This window comes from Patella vulgata, chromosome 7 (genome assembly GCF_932274485.2).
Source record: "Patella vulgata chromosome 7, xgPatVulg1.2, whole genome shotgun sequence".
In the NCBI taxonomy this organism is placed as follows: Eukaryota; Metazoa; Mollusca; class Gastropoda; family Patellidae; genus Patella; species Patella vulgata.
This window is the reverse complement of record NC_065885.2, coordinates 52,344,201-52,362,324: the sequence shown is the minus strand read 5'-3', so window position 1 is coordinate 52,362,324 and position 18,124 is coordinate 52,344,201. Positions and strand designations below refer to the sequence as shown.

Sequence of the window (18,124 nt, the reverse complement as noted above, 5' to 3'; positions counted from 1 at the left end):
ACTAACAAATGGTTCAATTTTATTTCAATGATTCACTTGTGCGTAGGGGGCTTTAGCACTGGAAGGAAACCAGAGGACCCGGAGAAAACTCACGAGGTTGGACAAGTGACCCTACTCCTCGTCACGTACAATCGGGGAATCAAAACCACGCCAGTCGACTCAACAGGTCATTTTTCTCTTACTATTTTAAACAATGCGTAAATCAATTTACAAAAATCCCAGAAATAACAGAATTCTAGTAATGAATCAATTAGTTGCAGCATTAATTTTCAGGACAAAAATTTTGGTTGTAGTCTACAGAGTGTTTGTAAATGATTGTGGAAGACGAATTGAAATGGTTGATGACCATATCTTCAAAATTGATACAATTCTAAAAAGTATGTTGAAAATATAAGTAGCTTTAATACAGAAATTTATATTAATAAATGTAGTTTCAAAGGAAGACAACTCAGCAAATAAAAGACATAAAACAGTGAGTATCAAAAGTATATATTAATGCAGGAAGGTACAATGAAGGAGGTACGTGTTGATTCTCAACCCAAATTTGCTTAACATCATGGTTAAAGCTTACCCCTTCTAGAAATTAAAATTATTGATAAAATAAGATGCTTTACTACTTAATAACACAGTATATGCTTAATCATTATCTGTCGTTTTATCTCTTTCTCTTTTGAAGACCATTTCATCATTTATTTAGTCTCTAAATAGTATATCTCAAAAAGACTTCAAGAAAAAAGTTGATCTCCATAAAATGCTAATAATATATGGATTAACTTGCTTTAAATACTATTGACTTCCCCAATCCTTAAATACTTCCCACAATGTTAAAACAAATCAACAGTCTTCTTCCTATACACCCCGCTACCTGTATTTTATATATGAACAAATGACTAGTATCATGTCATTAAATATCTTGATCAAGATGAACATTTTCTTGAATTGGTTAACCCTGTACCATTTAAATAACAAAACGGGGGATGAAAAGGCCGCCTAAGGTTAACAGGATATTTAAATTCTAATCAGAGCTTCTACTTCCTTCATTTACACTCTCAGCTTCATGTTGACTAGAATGTAGACAATCAAACATATTTTTAATACTCTCCATGTTTTTAATCAAACTTCAAGATTTTCAGACTTTATAATTCACATGTAATTAAATAAAAACAAATGATACAAAATTTAGACCAACTAATCTTCTAATTTATGAGTCAACTTTACAATAAATATTTCATAGAATTCACTGTCTGTGTCTCTCAGGGTTATTGAAGCCAAATATAAAATTGTGTATTGCACATTTGACTTAAATACACAAGAATAGTAAGATAAATAATATATATAGTGCAATATTTATGCTTTTTTTGGTTTATTTACATATTTACAAGTAGATATATTTAAATCATGATACAGTGCTGTGTTCAGCAGTTATGGTTGTAAGTCATAATTAAGTATGAAATTGGTGTAAAAATCATCCATACCACCAAATCATGGCTTGCAATCACACATTTGATACAGCCTGGCACTGATTGCTGATTTATCATCTGTCATCACAGTTTTACAGTTTATATTATAAATATAACATAGGTTGCAGGACAATGAATCATACGCCCAACAGTTGTTAAAGTCTGTTATGAGCTAACAACACATAAAAATGTCGAAATGATCAAATCATATTTAAAGCCTCTAAGATGTTAACAATATTACATAACAAAAGGTCTCTTAATGTTAGAAATCACAAGGCTTCTTCCTTTCAATATTTAAACAACTCACACAAATTTTTAAAAATATCAGATTCTTATTAAGGCTACTAAGGCACTAACAAGTTTTTGTAACAAAGAGAAATAACTATTGTTATTAAACATCTTTGAAAATCAATAGAACCACCCTGGAAGTCGTTTAAAACCAAGTGTTCTCTTTTTCCATAGGATACATATTCAACATACATTTCAGACAGAAAGGATTACAAATCAAGCAACAATTGTGCTAACAAGATTTCCGGATCCGGACTAAGGGGTATATGGAAGTTGAAAATCTCAAAATTTCAAAAAGTTATATAGTTTATTGTAGGCTCTGAAATGTGAACGCCAGACGAACAGACAAAAAGATGGACAGGGTGTAACAGCAATAAACAACCAGATTAAAATGTGGGCATATAAAAACAATAAAAAGATTCACTTTCCTATACGAATAAGCTCTTAAAAGAGAACCCCAACTGTGGTAGATTCAACATATTTTCCTATGAAATTGTTGAGAATTTTAATTAATAATTATATATTTAAAATATGTAGTTATCAATTATATATTTCTTTTCAATTAGTTTCTTAACATTACTGAAAATTTGACTGGCACATACCAATATTTACTGTGAAAATAATTATGAAAGAGTACAGAGTGAATGAATGAAATGATTACTACTATAAATTATTATGGGTTAGTCAGTGTATTTAATAATGAGTATGAAAATAATACTCAGTAATCAGCTATCTTATTATTATTCTCCATCCAACATCTGTTAGTATATACCATGTAACAAAAGAGATAACTCTTCTTTCTGTTAATCGATCACACTTCTCAGAACATATTTGACAGTAAATGCGAAGGCCGCAAATCCAACAATCACAAATATATTAGCCAGGGCACTACCCCAGAATCCCTGGTTTTGTCCATTGTTATTATATATTTCATTAGATGATGGGCTATTGTTTCTAATACGAGAGTTATTAGATAATCGTCCACTACTTTCTGTCGCTTGTTTTAATTCTTCCTCTCTTCTCTTTATTTCTGTCTGAATTTCCTGCAAAATTCACAAATACATTTAATTCTAAAATTGTCTATTGTCTGTTTGCCAGCACAATTTTGTTGACAATCCAAATTTTTATATTTACAGTACATAACACACCGGAAACATTTATCTATTGGAATTAATATTTGATGTAAAACTAGTGGTTGTCATGCTAGATACTCCCACGTTTTGCAAGGGATGGATAGAAAACGAGCTAAAAAAAAAAAGTGATTTTTTGTGCAACCAGGAGCCATAATCCAGGAAGTTACAGGCCCGATATGCACAGATATCGAAAGGAAACAAGATCTTTTGGATATAAACGTATATTTTAAGTTTGATCAAAATCGGATAAAACTTGTGATGTCTAGAGGGTCCACAACCTTGGTATTACATACTTTTACACTATTTGCGTAGAAGAGGGGCCATTTTGTCAGGCAGTTTCGTCAAAATCAGATAAAAAATGTGACCTGCTGGGTGTCCACAAACAAATTATGGATGGACATCCGGACAGAGGCGACGACAATATACGTCCATATGAAAATGTGGGCATATAAAAATATGCCTATTGATGTCATAAATGTTTTTTGAACAAATTGTTAGAAATGAACTGCACAGAAAACATGCCACTAACACCACCATTGTAGTAGATCATGTGGGCAGCTGTACATGTAGGTATTGGCTGATAAACACCAATTTCTTGTTCATCAATATTGAGTTTAGTAAGAAAGATCAGCTGTACTGTAAATATTACAAGGTATTTCAAAATATGAACCAGGGACATTCAAGAACAAGTCTGTCCCAACCAACAGCCTCGGTCCCAATAAGACAAGAAGAACGGATTCATCTACACGACTGATTTAATATAAAAAATTGTTGCTTAATAGTAATCATACCTCTGTTAAGTCAGGAAATAGTTCACAAAATGTTTTATTATTGAGATTAAATGGTCCACTTTGAGAAGCAAGTTGACGTTTCTGGAATAAAAAATCAAGAATATAGTGATGTTGATCAGGAAACATAAGCTTTATATTTATAATCAGAATTCTAAACAGGATTCAATGAAAATCAAGGAATGAAGAATAAGAGGTTTATTCCTAGGTTTATTCAAATAAATAACACAATCAATTTTCATAAGATATACTTACTGTGTAATCTGAAGTTTCTATGCTACCTAATGTTGGACTCTTCTCTAACTGAAAATAGTATCAACTAATGAATAAAAAAGGTAGCATTACATATGAACAAATCACATCCAGAGAGAGAGAGAGAAATTGGGTTTAACATCCACTCGACACAAACTAGGTCATTTTGGGACAAACATATGGTTCAATTTTATTTCAATAATTCACTTGTATGTAGGGGTCTTTAGCAGTGGGTGGCAAATTTTATAAGAGGCAATCTATAAATATACATGATTTGAACAAAGTTGAATCAGAAATGTGCAGGAAGACATTTTAATAAACAATAGACTTTTAGTTTAAGAGTTAGTGTCCACTTCCAACCGATGTATTGTATTAAGTTAGATTGTAAACTAAAAATTCTCACCATAAAACTTAGTAAACCTGTTAAAATAGTGGCAACAGACCATGCTGGATTCCAGGTATCTGGATGAAAATCACTTATAGATAAACACAACCTAAAATAGACAATACTTTTACTTTATTATAATAACATCTACATGTACACAACTGATATTTATAATATATGCTAAATGAGACACATGGTTCCAAAAATCAAAATATGCAACAGTTCATATGTATTTATCTTATAAAATGGCTCAGATACTTAGCCTCAAAGTTGGTACAGATAAACCACAATATTAATTACAAAAAAAGAATGAATGAAAATTACTAAAACATTTTGAAATGAAATGAAATGGGTTTTAAAATCCTACTGTTCTGCTCCTAACTGGGCTAATGAAAACGGGCATACGCTATACAGTGTGCTATGAAGGAAAGTTTGCCCGGACAGCGGCACTACGGCCTACTCTTATATCGAATTCCAACTGTCAAGGGATCTTTTACGTGACGCCAATGTGTACACGGGACCTCGGTTTTTCGTCTCATCCGATTGACTAGACAGCTGTCCTTGTCAGGCCCTTCGTCCTGCATCACTGACAAGGGCGAACCACGCCAGTAAATCTGGGTTAACTTTCTCGGCCAATGTAGGCATTGAACACCCGACCTCCAGTCTAGCGAGCTAGCATCTTACCCACTTAGCCACCGTGACCCCCAGGTCAGATTTTGATCTTTTAAATATATGTATTTTTTTTCATATTTTGTGATGTGTCTTAATTAGCCAGAGAAGACATTAAGAGTTCTCATTCCACTGCCCTAGATACACTTTTGTTTAATTTTAATTGTATTTACATTACAAAATTGAAATGAAATTTACATTTGCTTCTATCAAAGTCTTCTATTTGCATCGTCATTAAATTTTTTTTAACAAATAGGAATATTTAGCACCTGTATGATGCAATTTATGCTTATTTTAATTAACAAACGATGTAAATGAACTTTTTATGACCAATATATACATACATACCTTGTATTACATTTAAATCTGCCATTAGGTGTAATAATATAAATACTAGGAGGTTTAAAAGGGAATTCTCTTGGGAAAATCAATTTTCCATGATAAATACCCCCTGAAAAAATAATGTATAATTAGACAGGAGCAGATAATGCATTGTGTTTAACTGGGTTTTATGTTCACTTGACACAAACTATGTTATTTTGGGATTAACATGTGGTTCAATTTTATTTCAATAATTTGATTGTGAATAGGGGTCTTTAGCAATGGTAGGAAACCGGAGGACCCAGAGAAAACTGGTTCAATTTTATTTCAATAATTTGCTTGTGCATAGGGGTCTTTAGCAGTGGTAGGAAACCGGAGGACCCAGAGAAAACTCATGAGGTTGGAAACCGGACCAGGAAAGAACTTATGGATGGGATTTGACAGATGACCCTACTCCTTGTCTAGCGGATAATTGAAACCACGCTACTTGACTCAAATGCGCATGTGTTAAACCATTCAGCCACCCAAATCCCCAAAGAACCAACTACAAATAACAAACCAGTTGAGACATTAAGTGAAGATAATTTGAAAGCTAGTAATTCTTGTTAACAAATACCTCAATGTTTTCTTCCATTTTTAACTATATCCTGTATTGAACACTTACCTTCATAAGAAGTTTTTTCTGGTCCCTGAACAACATAATGCCTATAAAATAATAAAATTTATAAGAAAAATACAAATGAAAAATACAGCCACAGCAGCTATTTTTGTCTGAGCTGTTCACAAGGTTCATCTCACATGTAAACACTGTATACATTTAAACGTCAGTGAATGATAATTTAAGCTGTTATGGCATCTACAAGATGTTTGCCACCTCTGATTTAAGTGCGTTGCCATGTCTAACCTATGGTAACTTCACAATTAATTTTATATTATTTTTCAAACTCTGTTCCACATAAATTTGGTATGATCATTAAATAGACATCTGAAGAAGTGATTTAAGTCATAGTTTGGGCACATATCTCTTGTGGTTTTAAAGATATTAAATTTTGAAATCGGCTTAAAAATGATCAATTTTCGTCATAAATCTAAAATGTTCTCAGTCTTGCCTGATCCGAATTAAATAATTTTTTGGCATGCAAATAGCTAAGCTAGTGTTTAATAAAATTACGGGCGTTTTTTTTTCATGGTGCCAATAATAATGTCAAAATTCCAGAAAATCAAATAAATCCATAGGTCGTTATGTAAACTGTTCTGAAATAAAATCTATTTCATATAATCACAATTGGTCCCACTGAAATGTTCCTCCGAATGCAAGCTTTAATTTGATGCCAAGTTCGTTAAAATCGGTTGAGTAGAACTTGTATTTATTTCGTCGTTTTCCTTGGTTACAAAAAAGATCTTTTCGAATCGTGACGTATTGGTGTAATAATTAATGCTATTTGTAAAAAAATGGACAAAATATCAAGATTTAGCAATGAGTAGACTTTGCCGCTCCTGTCTGTGTAGTTTATGAAAAATAATATGATATCTTCGTCCCACAAAACAAAGAAAAGGAAAGGAGCCATTTTTTCGTTATTGGCAGCTGTCAAAAAGACTGGTTATTCAACATCGAATGAATTCCCCCTAGTTAAGTTTCTGTGTATCAAAAATGACCAAAACCAGGCTACAGAAGCATATTTCTATGCAGAAACAAAGAAAGACGAGCTACTATACTTATCTTAACGTTCAAAACAAATTCGGATACTATTTTTAGATCAACCAAGATCAGGAATTCCCTCCCTTTGACCTATCCGGCGAAGTAAAAGTTTCTTTCTGTTGACAATTTATGTTTTCAGGGGAAAAGGAGACAGGTACTAAAGTATCACCAATAAATAGTTTGAAAAGTTAGTGCGAATCTTAGATATGGCAACACCCTTAAGTGTAAATTGGGCTTGACAAATAATGAAGGTAGTTTGCACTAAGACTTAGATTCATACCATTCTAAAATATTTGATGGAAGTGGAATTGCTCTAACATATGGTACAGGATCTTTCATTAATCTCATGTAATCTTGTTTCAGTCTAGCTGTGGCTGTTGTGTTCACTCTCTTCGTTGAAGACATCTGAAACAGAATCAAATACAATATTATTTCAATTCCTGATAATGGTTTTTTCGCTAGCCAATGTGTGGTTTACTATAGATATGCCTTACAACAGTGTAAATTTGAGAGTCCCAAATTTAAACAAGCCAACAGTGATGCTGATGGGTGGACAGTTTCTGACCAATTTTTACGAAATTCAAACTCAACCAACAACAGTGTGATATATTTAAACAATCTTTAAAATAGAATAGAAATTGTAACCTCTAGAGGGTCCACACGCTAAAACCGTGATTTTTTCGTACAATCAGGGGCCATAATCCAGGAAGTTATGGTCCAATATGTGCATATATATCAAAAGGAACCATGCATGATCTTTGGGTTATAAACATACATTTCAAGTGTCATCAAAATCGGATAAAAACTTTGACCTCTTCTTAGAGTGTCCACAAGCTAGAAATGTGATTTTTCGTACAATCAGGGGCCATAATACATGAAGTCACCGCCGAATACATGCCGATTTCGGAAGCAGCCAAGATCTTTGGGAGATAAACCTATATTCAAATTTCGTCAAAATCAGATAAAAATTGTGACCTGTTGGGTGTCAACAAACAAATTTACGGTCCGATATGCGCAAATATCGAAAGGAACCAAGATCTTGGGGATATAATCACCTGTTTTAAGTTTCATCAAACTTGGGTAAACCTTGATATTAATACTTTAACACTATTTTTATACAGGGAGTGCCCATTTTTTCTGGCAGTTTCGGTCCAATTTGAACCCAACCATCATTATGACATACCAGTGATATATTCAAATGATTTTTTAAATCGGATAAAAATTGTGACCTCTACTCTAGATGGACCACAAGCTAACCAGCAGTTGCCATGTAAGATATGCCCACATTTTGCAAGAGATGGATAGAAAACAAGCTAAAAAATAAAAATGTGATTGTCCGTACAATCAGGGGCCATAATCAAGTAAGTTACGGTCTGAAATGTGTGAATATCGAAAGGAACTCAGATCTTTGGGATATAAACATATATTTTGAGTTTCATCAAAATTGGACAAATATGGTGACTTCTAGAAGGTCCACAACCTTTGTATTACATACTTTTACACTATTTGAGTATTAGGAGCGGCCACTTTGTTCATCATTTCCTATCCGATTTTCACAAAATTCGAACTCAATCGTCATTAAGGTGTAACGGTGATGTATTCAATTAGTTTTTAAAATTGAATACAAATCGTGCCTTCTTGAAGATTAAAATCTTTGAAAAGTTGAGAATCTTCAGTCATTTATTGCTTTGCCTAGCAAATTACAATAATTTACAATCAAATTCTTTCAAAGATTTCAATTTTTTTCTCCCAGGCTTACCTAAATTTTTCGTTTCATCTTATATGGCCAAGTTCGTAAATTTGTGCGTTACCCTTTCAATGAAGTCCGCCAAGTCGGTTAGAAGACGGAGACATATTTTTTAACAGCGTGTTGTGTCGCTCATACTGGTTCTAGCGAGGTAAGCAAGGTCTTATTTTCTCACTAAGATGTTCAATTATATTGTTCAGGCGTTCACAGGGACTGACACGCGACCGTTTAGCAGTAAAAAGTTGCCCAGTAAAATTGACTGGGAAGCAGAGGTCAAAGTGTATCAATTTCGAGTTGCGTAAAAATACGCAGAGCCTCTCAAAATATTCAAAATAGTAGCATGTAAAGTCGTTTTGTGAACAACCCTTTTTTAAGCGTCCTTATTTCATTGATATGCCTACTGTATTTAATCTAATGACGACTGGAGGTTAACGGCATGTCTATGGTTGACGGCACAGTCATTTCAATCTTTCACTTCGACAGGACGTAAAGCGAAAACTATCGCTATGAAAGCCAACATTTGATTGGCTGAATGTAAACAGTATATCTTGTTCTAGCCAATCCCAAGTCTTAATTTGTATGAAATGTGCTTTATTGCTTCAAATAGGATAGCTACGTAGGCTTACTGCCATGAACTTATGAATGAAATAAGAGGAAATATAAAAAATATTTGCGTTTATTTTGAAAAAAATGAGTGAAAAAGCAGATTTTTGCTTGACTGCGACCTCTGCTGGGAAGCGATTTCAGTTTCGCCAAGGATTCAATAGGACAGTCCCTGAACGTACAGGCCGAGTGTAATGAGACCTACGTTCAGAGCTGAACGAGTTGAGTCCGAAACGAAAGGTAGCAATAGCAGGACCAAAACATTGTGCTACGGTACCGGTACCTAATAAATGCCAGACCTGACAGTCAAGAAAGATACTCAAAACACATGTTGTGTTATCCATTCTAACACTAGGCTAGGCCTACCGTACTGGAAAAGTTTAACGTTCGTCAGGTTTGGGATCCTACCCTATATCCTGCCTTTTGAGATGTTACATGTAAACACAGAATAAATAAAAATAAGGAAGAAACGGGACACGTAGAACCTAAACAAAAAAATGTTATTACTTCGGGTAAACTGAGAGTAAGCCAATTTGGGGGATACATTTCACCAGATGTATGTCACTTTGTCGTTTTCATACCTTGAAATTATCTTATTATTATTTTCTTTCAAACCAAAATACTTCCATAAGATTTCTTTCAGATGTTAGTAGACGACGACAGGAAGTGGGGTTTTTTTTACCCTAACGCCATCTATTATTGACATAAGGGGGACAATTATAGTAGTAAACTAAACGCAAAAACTCTAAAATGATGGTTTTACACAATATATGAGGTATTTTCGAAATCTGTCATATTTTGGGGAGAAGATGAAAAAAAATATGTGTGGGTTTATTACTTATAGTTTGGTAGTCTAATACATGTAAAGTAGGACATGTGTTTTCACCCGTGCCATTTTAAGAGTTTCCTCCCTTTCACTTTTCACCGCAATCTGTAAATCAAAACAGAAGGTGACATGTCATACCTAAATGAAATGAAAGCGAGAACGTGCTGAATGATTGAGTTTCTGCAGGTAACTATTGATGTCTTAAATGTTGCTATTTGTTGGAAGTTAACAAATATAATATATTAAAACCTGGACTGCAGTATGAGTAATTTTGCCAGGGCAGCAACATAGTATAGGGTTATTTATGAACATAAATTGGCCCAAACCAAAGCGACCAAAAGTTTTGGTCATAACGGTCAAAATCCATTTTGGTCAAAACGGCCATAATATCGTCATAACGGCCATATTAATAACTAGTCTACACCTATAGACATTCCATGAGCTTATATCTAGGACGAATGGCCAGACAAATACTTTGTATCACAAGAAAATCTGTCACTGTAACTCACTGACTGAGTCAATAGGATTTGATTCGGTCCCAGGGGAATTAATGTCACCCACCTAACCTCATGAGTATTTTCCAATTCCTTTGCGATTTCCACCCACAGTATTAGTCCCAAAATGACAGTTTGTGTAGCGTGGACGTTAAACCCAGACATTATCTACATGACTGTAAATCATCATAATATATATTGTTTCATTGCAGGTAATTTGATGTTATATAAAAGCAGCTTAAAGGATTTGATCAAGGAACCATTATGATCAGTAGAACTATCGAGAAAAGATTAAACAAACATATAACAACAATTTTGATTGGTGGAATTTTCCTAACGTTTAGTGTGGTACTGATTTTGTCTATGTGTAATATTCAAGGGTGCCATGATCAGACTTATGCCATTAATAACAAACATGCACGGCATAGCAATAGCAAAGACTCTTGGCAGAAATCCTTTCTGGAGCCAGTTAAAGAATTTTCGGCAAAGTTAGTGGTCATTATAATATCTGGTCCTAATAATACACGTCAACGAGATGTTATTAGAGAAACATGGTTGAATGACTCTTCAATTAAAAGTCATGTCATTTGGCGGTTCGTTATTGGGGCTGCAAACATGCCAAAAGAATTAAGAAAAAAATTGGATAGAGAAAGTTTCATACGGCATGACTTGTTGTTAATTGAAGACCTTGAAGAATCCTACCAATCACTTGCAAATAAAGTATTACAGAGTTTTTCATGGGTTGACCACCATGTTAATTTTGAATTTGTGTTAAAAGTTGATGATGATTCTTTTGTTAGACTTGATCAAATATTAAATGAACTGAAATCAAAACCCAAAGAGAATTTATATTGGGGATTTTTTGATGGCCGTGCCCATGTCAAGAAGAGGGGGAAATGGTCAGAGCCAGATTGGATTTTGTGTGATCGTTATTTACCATATGCTTTAGGTGGAGGGTATGTGATATCTAGTGACCTTATTCATTTTATTGTAAGCAATGGACCTATTTTTAAAAAATTTAACAGTGAGGATGTATCTGTAGGGGCTTGGTTGGGTCCCTTAGACATTCAGCGTATTCACGACCCCCGATTCGATACAGAATATGTCTCTAGGGGATGTCGAAATGTGTATATAATTACTCATAAGAAAAGTATTAATGACATGAGAGAACTGCACAAGAATTTAAAAACAACAGGCAAGTTGTGCAGCAAAGAAAGACTTATTCGAAAATCATATGTCTATAATTGGAATGTTTTACCAACTGAATGTTGCATAAGAAATAATACTCAAATACCTTAACTTAAGTTTCTTTTTGTTTTATTATTCATTTCAAATTAATTTCCTTTTTGTTTTTTTATCTTGACAATTATTATTTCATTTTGTTAACATATCATGTGTTTAATTAATGTTTGATCACTTAAAAAAATTAGGTTAAAATGTTATTAATGATCAAAATCTGGTGATGAATTCCTTTGCATATTTGTTGACAATAAATGAGATTTTAAACTGGAAAATGGCCCATGGATAAAAATTTGATTATTTCGTCACATAATTAAAATTTCTAAATAATGGAAAACAAAAAAGTTTCAGTGTCAAATTTCTCTTTTTTAGAAGAAGCCAACTGAGAAAAAAGTGCACATGGATCAAAAAGGCATAAATAAATACCATTAAACTAAAGAAATAGGCATTAGGACACTGGTGCATTTTGTCCTGTATTACATTCACAACCAAGTTCAAATTGTAAATGGCAAAAATAGCTCTATAGTCTATGGTTTGTGTTTGAAATCTGCAATTCGTACATTGATGGGGTTCTTCCTTAGGCTCTAATTCTAATGAATAATCCCTGTGAATCTGAAATAATTCTGTGCATGGATGAAAGGGATGACAATAAGAGACAGAGAGAAATGGGGTTTAACATCCACTTGACATATACTAGGTCATTTCGAAACTAACATGATTGAGTTTTCTTCAATAAATTGCGTTGGTCTTTTAGCATTGGTTGGAAGCACCCAGAGAAAACCTATGAGATTTGACAATTGACCATACTCCTTATCATGTACAAGCGTGGAATCGAAACTATATCACTGGACTCAATGACAGACCTTATGATGTAAAGTGCACCCGTTAATCCAATCGGCAACCCAACCACTCCATTAAATGTGACAGAGATGGGGTTTAGGGACTAACACATAGTACAATATATTTCAATAATCCGTTTGCGTGCAGGAGGTAACTGGAGAAACCTATGAGGCTAGGCAACCCTATAATTTCTTACAAGCTTGGGATCAAAATCATGCCACTTTCTGATCTAAAGTGCATGTTAGACCACTCGACAATCACACACTATGAAAACAAGCCAACAGTGAGGCTGATGCCCCCTGCCTCAATCCCAATTTCAATAGAATCTGATGACATTCATTAATTACTTGCACATTTATCGATTATACAATAAACAGAAACTATTCTTCAAGGTGTTGACCTAATGAAACTATACACCAAGTTTCATCACTCTCACTAGTCTCACTGAATTAGAATCATGATTGCATTATAAATGAAATGAAATGGGGTTTTACGTCCTATGTTCTTCTCTGAACTGGCTAACGAAGACGGGCTTACGCCATACAGTGTGCTATGAGGGAATCTTTTACATGCACGCACATGTGTACACGGGACCTCAGTTTTTTGTCCATTCAAATGACTAGACAGCTGTCCTTGTCAGGCTTGCATTATAAAGCAAATGGCTTATAGTTCATTGACAACCTTAGTCAAGATATTCATCTAATGAACATCTAAACTAATTTGAAATAGAGCTATTGGTGCTACATTGCTTAAAATCTGCTTCGCCCAAGCAGTAAATGCTCATCAACAAACAAGAAAAGCAATACTTCAGTTTTAAAACAGGCTATTTTAAATCCATACATTAACATCAAATTATACAATGTACATAAATCATAAGTTAAGATGGGAAGTTTATGGGAAGAATGTATGGGATTTACAATAAGATAAGTACATATAGTATGTAACAAAACAATAGAACTATATTAACATCTAAAAACAAAAAGTTCCTTTTTATGAAAAATAACCTTCCGAATTGGTGCATTTACACTACATTCTAGTTCCCCAAAAATTCTCTTTAAAACCTCTATACATGCTCTATCACAATACATCAAAGTATCAGTTTTGATAGAGCATTTGTTTGGTTCATTGTAGAATTTCTGGACTAGAGTGATGGAATTAAAATTCAACAGTTATGACAAACATACATACATACGTTACAGTTAGTTGAAAGATAGTGGGGGTGTAAAAGAATGCAGAGAGATACATATGTGTTAACTAGCTTTTGAAGATGGATAGAGAGAAAAAGGAATGATAAATAACTGCCAGAAGAATGAAGAACTAAAGCTACATCTACATTGACAGTTTTACACCATGAAATAATTATATAATACAAGAATATTCTCCTTTCAATTATATGCACTGACTCACATAGTTAATAGAACATGTACAATATAATATATGATTAGTTAGTAACAATCCAATAAATGTACAATCGATTTCTGACAATCATTTTAACAAAAGAGAAAATGTTCACTAATAACAATCAACAGAGCCCGAAAACTGTGTACAGAAAGCCAGTGTTAATATGAAAATATGTAAAGACTGTTTCCAAATATATGACATGGAATGTACAAACAAGCTATAGTTAACTAGAGAACCTTTACTGCTACATTGCACATAATAATTTAAGAATATAAATAGAAAATAAACAGAGAAATACTCTAATGTACAGTACAGCAATCAAAAGAGCTATATTGGTCTATATGTATATATCTTACGGAAGGGATAACAGTAACACAACTTTTATTTCCTGAAGATTGTCTTTTGAGCCTTGTCCAGAAGAGATCAAGCGACATCAACATTTTCTTCAGAGAAAATGTGTGTTACCTTATACACTTCTGTAACTTTCATATAATAAGCACTAATCAAAATAACGATAATTTGAATTCAGTAATAAATTTGTGACCTGGCATTTTGTAACACCTTTTCCACACAGATAAAAGTTTTTCAGATAAATATAACTGTATATTTTGCAATATATTAAGAAGATTAAGTGTAATAAAACAACCATAAGTAATCTATCAATCATGTGTAGATTGTCATTGTTTTTGCAGTTCTTAAATTTCCTTCTTGTAGGATTATCAGCGCTGTATCTGCTATCTATAGACATGGTATGATCCCCTCAACCAATTGTACTAATAAATGCCAATCCACTTTAAATACAATAAAAACCAAATATTAATTCTTAATTTCTTAGTAAACAACCCACTTCAGATATCATTTTATCTTAATAAATTTTCATACATATATTACATATATGTTTCTAATTAATTTCCCTTCCAAATGTCAACCCATTATTATTTCATTTAGCAGTTAACATACAGGCCTATCATCATTTAGACTTACACTATTATCATATATGCAATATCTGACATTTCAATTACAAATTAGATGATATACAATCCAGAATCCTACATTTACATAAAACAGACAATTAACACTTGATAAATAATAACATTATATATATATAATTCAACAAGATTTCTTTATGTACAAAACAATATACAATCATGTCAGAAATGGATCTACAGGTTTGGATGATTCAAGAGGTCCTTTATCAGAAAGTGTTCATAGTCTCTAGGTCATTACTTTTTGTCAAGATATTCTTCCGTCCCGTATTGCCTTTAGTAAATGAATTAGGGTGAATCGCTGTGTAAGCCAAATACTTGTTAAATTTAAGATTCATAAAGACCCAAGCACTTTGACTGGCCTACAAAATCAGTGTCACTTTGATTAGATCAGATATGTCATGGTCATTACCGTTTTATACCCATTCATAAAAATAACACATCAGATCCAATCAAATGGAAGGTTTGTTTTTATATAAACCAAAGACATCCTGCCCTAGATTACAATGTGGCTTTGAATGAAGCATGAGCTGAATATGAGTTAATAGGATACTTATTAATTAATGTTATTCTTTGTTCATGTGACAGTATTACAAATGCTAAAGTTTCTTAAGACAGATTCTGTGAAGGACTTTCCTCAAAACAAACATTTATTCTCTCTACATATTTTCAAAATATTCCATAAAATTGACAAATTAACACTAAAATAGCTACATCTAAGTAGACTTTTGAACACAAGTTTTTCATTGAAAATTTTCTTTGAAAAAGAAACTGGAACAAGAAATGTCTACTTTGTATTGTGGAGAAATAGTTCTACATTTTAATGAACATTATGAACTTTTACACATAACCAATATAAATAAAAGGGTGAAATTTATTTGATCTGAAAAATAGTATTGGATCCTTATCTTGTGTCTTGTAGGGATGTGTTTAACCCATGGCAATACATAAGTACAGACTTCGCACATTATCAACTTCATGTGTGTGATTATTCTGTTCAAGCAAAGCTTTGGAAATTTGTAAGTAGCATTCATTTAAACTTTTGAAGATGTTATTCATTCATAAAGAGCCATGCAGACATCCACTGTTATACCATGCATTCATCTATTCATTCAGAACTATACATTCATCCATTTATTCAGAACCATATGGACATCTACTCATTCAGAACCATATGGACACCCATATGATCAGAACCATGTGGACACCCACTTGTTCAGAACCATGTGGACACCCAAACCCATGTGGACACCCAAACCCATGTGGACATCCATTCAATATGATGCTGTCATCCATTCATTCATTCAAAAATTCAATCAAACCATGCTGACATCCATTTATTCAGAACCATTCATTTAGGATTCCTTGAATGCCAGTGTAATATTTTAAGGCTTACCAATGGTCTCCAAAATACATGGCTGTTATTCTAAAATTCCTGGATGCCAGCAATTCATTAAATGCTTCATAAATTTTCCTTTCTATCCATCCATTGATTAAGGATATGGTATATAATATTAATCAGAACAAATAATACATTTTTCTGTAGGAGACAGTTTAATTAGAAACTAAAACAGCGATAATTATGTAACACAGACTAAGAATTTGAACATTTAAAAGATATTTATTTCTATCAATTTAATAGATTTCCTATTTCCTCTCACACACCAATCTATCATAATTTCATGGAATATATTATAATTCTTTCTACTTATATCTAAATTAGTCATCTCGCCATAAAAGTTCATTATATCTACATATAAATAGTTGAACTTGTATGACTAGATTTCAATTGGGGTCTTCTTTATTTAGTGGTTCCCTTTTCAATGAGTAGTCCTTTTAAATATCTTCACAAGAATCTCACTTGTTTGCTTCTACTGCCCACACTGGAAGAAAAGAAGAAAAACGATTATTCAACAGGATTTGTTATTTCTAATTGATATAATTAAAATATGTGTATATTTATAAAGTATTAATTAAAAGGTTACTAAAAACAGATGCAGGGAGCCTTGACTAAAAATCTACTGCCACTCTCAAATGTTATTATTCTTAAAATTAAGTTGAAAGCCCATTTCTAGTCTAATCCAAATATACAATGAAAACACTCCACTTTTATAAATAGATGATTGGAAATCTTGCTTGAGATGTGTTTTTTAATCTTGAAATTCTTAATACAACAACATCAGATCATGATGACAATATCTGAGAATGATGTGTTCACTATCGGGTAATGCCCCAGACGTTTGATCTTTACCCCTTGTGTCTACTTTTCACTTTCAGCCAGCACTTTCAGTTAAATCAGTGATACGTTTTTATTGTGTCTCAGTGTATTATTAACTGACAATATTTGCATCCAAATATTTCATCTACAGTAACATAACATCATTTGGTGATTCATTAGAATATTTTCATATCAAGCAATGGATGGAATCAGAATGGGATACAGAACAGAGATCCTTGTTTCTGGAATCTTTTAAATGTCTCAAATTAGGTAACAACTAGAATATGTGATGGACAAACATAACTTAGGATGGCTAACAAGTATCACATCAGAGAGAGTATCATTCGTTTCATCATCAACCTGTCGTAATTAAATGAGAATTGGCCGATTTCTCTTTGATGTGGAAAAATGAAAATAAAAGCATAAAATCTTCAAAAAGTGCTTCAAATGTTAAAGGACACTAGTGGTGTCAGTCATTATCACACATGTGATAGAACTGATTAAACATGTTCCAAATATAATTTTAATACAGAGATCATTGCTACGATAGATGCGTAATAAAGGTTTCAACAATCGGAAGTGACGAACGCAAAAGGAAAACATGAGTTATCCCTCTATATAACTGACATTAGTGACGAGTGATAACAGATACACAAGCAAATTTCTGTGCACTAATAATTCCTTCGAAGACCAAAAGTTATTATATGAGACTGTAAGAGGATATTTGATAATTCAAAAAAGTAATTTGATTATAGACCAGAAAAATAGAAATAGT

General features: G+C 33.0%; 2 protein-coding genes across 2 annotated transcripts; one reads left to right on the top strand and one right to left on the bottom strand.

Annotated features, from left to right (window-relative positions):
- Positions 1–382: 382 nt before the first annotated feature.
- Positions 383–10,028, bottom strand: LOC126827176 (ubiquitin-conjugating enzyme E2 J2). The gene is made up of 8 exons (XM_050556414.2): positions 9,927–10,028; positions 7,276–7,400; positions 5,961–6,001; positions 5,324–5,426; positions 4,325–4,415; positions 3,925–3,972; positions 3,673–3,753; positions 383–2,791 (listed from the first exon to the last, which is right to left on the bottom strand). Exons 2-8 carry the CDS (start codon positions 7,398–7,400, stop codon positions 2,552–2,554), a joined length of 729 nt encoding a protein of 242 aa, XP_050412371.1. The 5' UTR covers positions 9,927–10,028; the 3' UTR covers positions 383–2,551.
- Positions 10,029–10,154: 126 nt separating this feature from the next.
- LOC126827177 (beta-1,3-galactosyltransferase 6) lies at positions 10,155–12,225 on the top strand. The gene is made up of 2 exons (XM_050556415.2): positions 10,155–10,357; positions 10,878–12,225. Exon 2 carries the CDS (start codon positions 10,930–10,932, stop codon positions 11,962–11,964), a length of 1,035 nt encoding a protein of 344 aa, XP_050412372.1. The 5' UTR covers positions 10,155–10,357; positions 10,878–10,929; the 3' UTR covers positions 11,965–12,225.
- Positions 12,226–18,124: the final 5,899 nt, after the last annotated feature.

What these genes read in the sequence shown, in the direction of transcription:
- LOC126827176 (XM_050556414.2), bottom strand. Translation starts at nt 7,400, where the DNA reads ATGTCTTCAACGAAGAGAGTGAACACAACAGCCACAGCTAGACTGAAA. An exon ending in CCATCAAATATTTTAGAATG is followed by an intron (nt 6,002 to 7,275) that starts GTATGAATCTAA and finishes ATTATTTTATAG; the next exon opens with GCATTATGTTGTTCAGGGAC. An exon ending in TAGAAACTTCAGATTACACA is followed by an intron (nt 3,754 to 3,924) that starts GTAAGTATATCT and finishes TTTTTATTCCAG; the next exon opens with AAACGTCAACTTGCTTCTCA.
- LOC126827177 (XM_050556415.2), top strand. Translation starts at nt 10,930, where the DNA reads ATGATCAGTAGAACTATCGAGAAAAGATTAAACAAACATATAACAACA.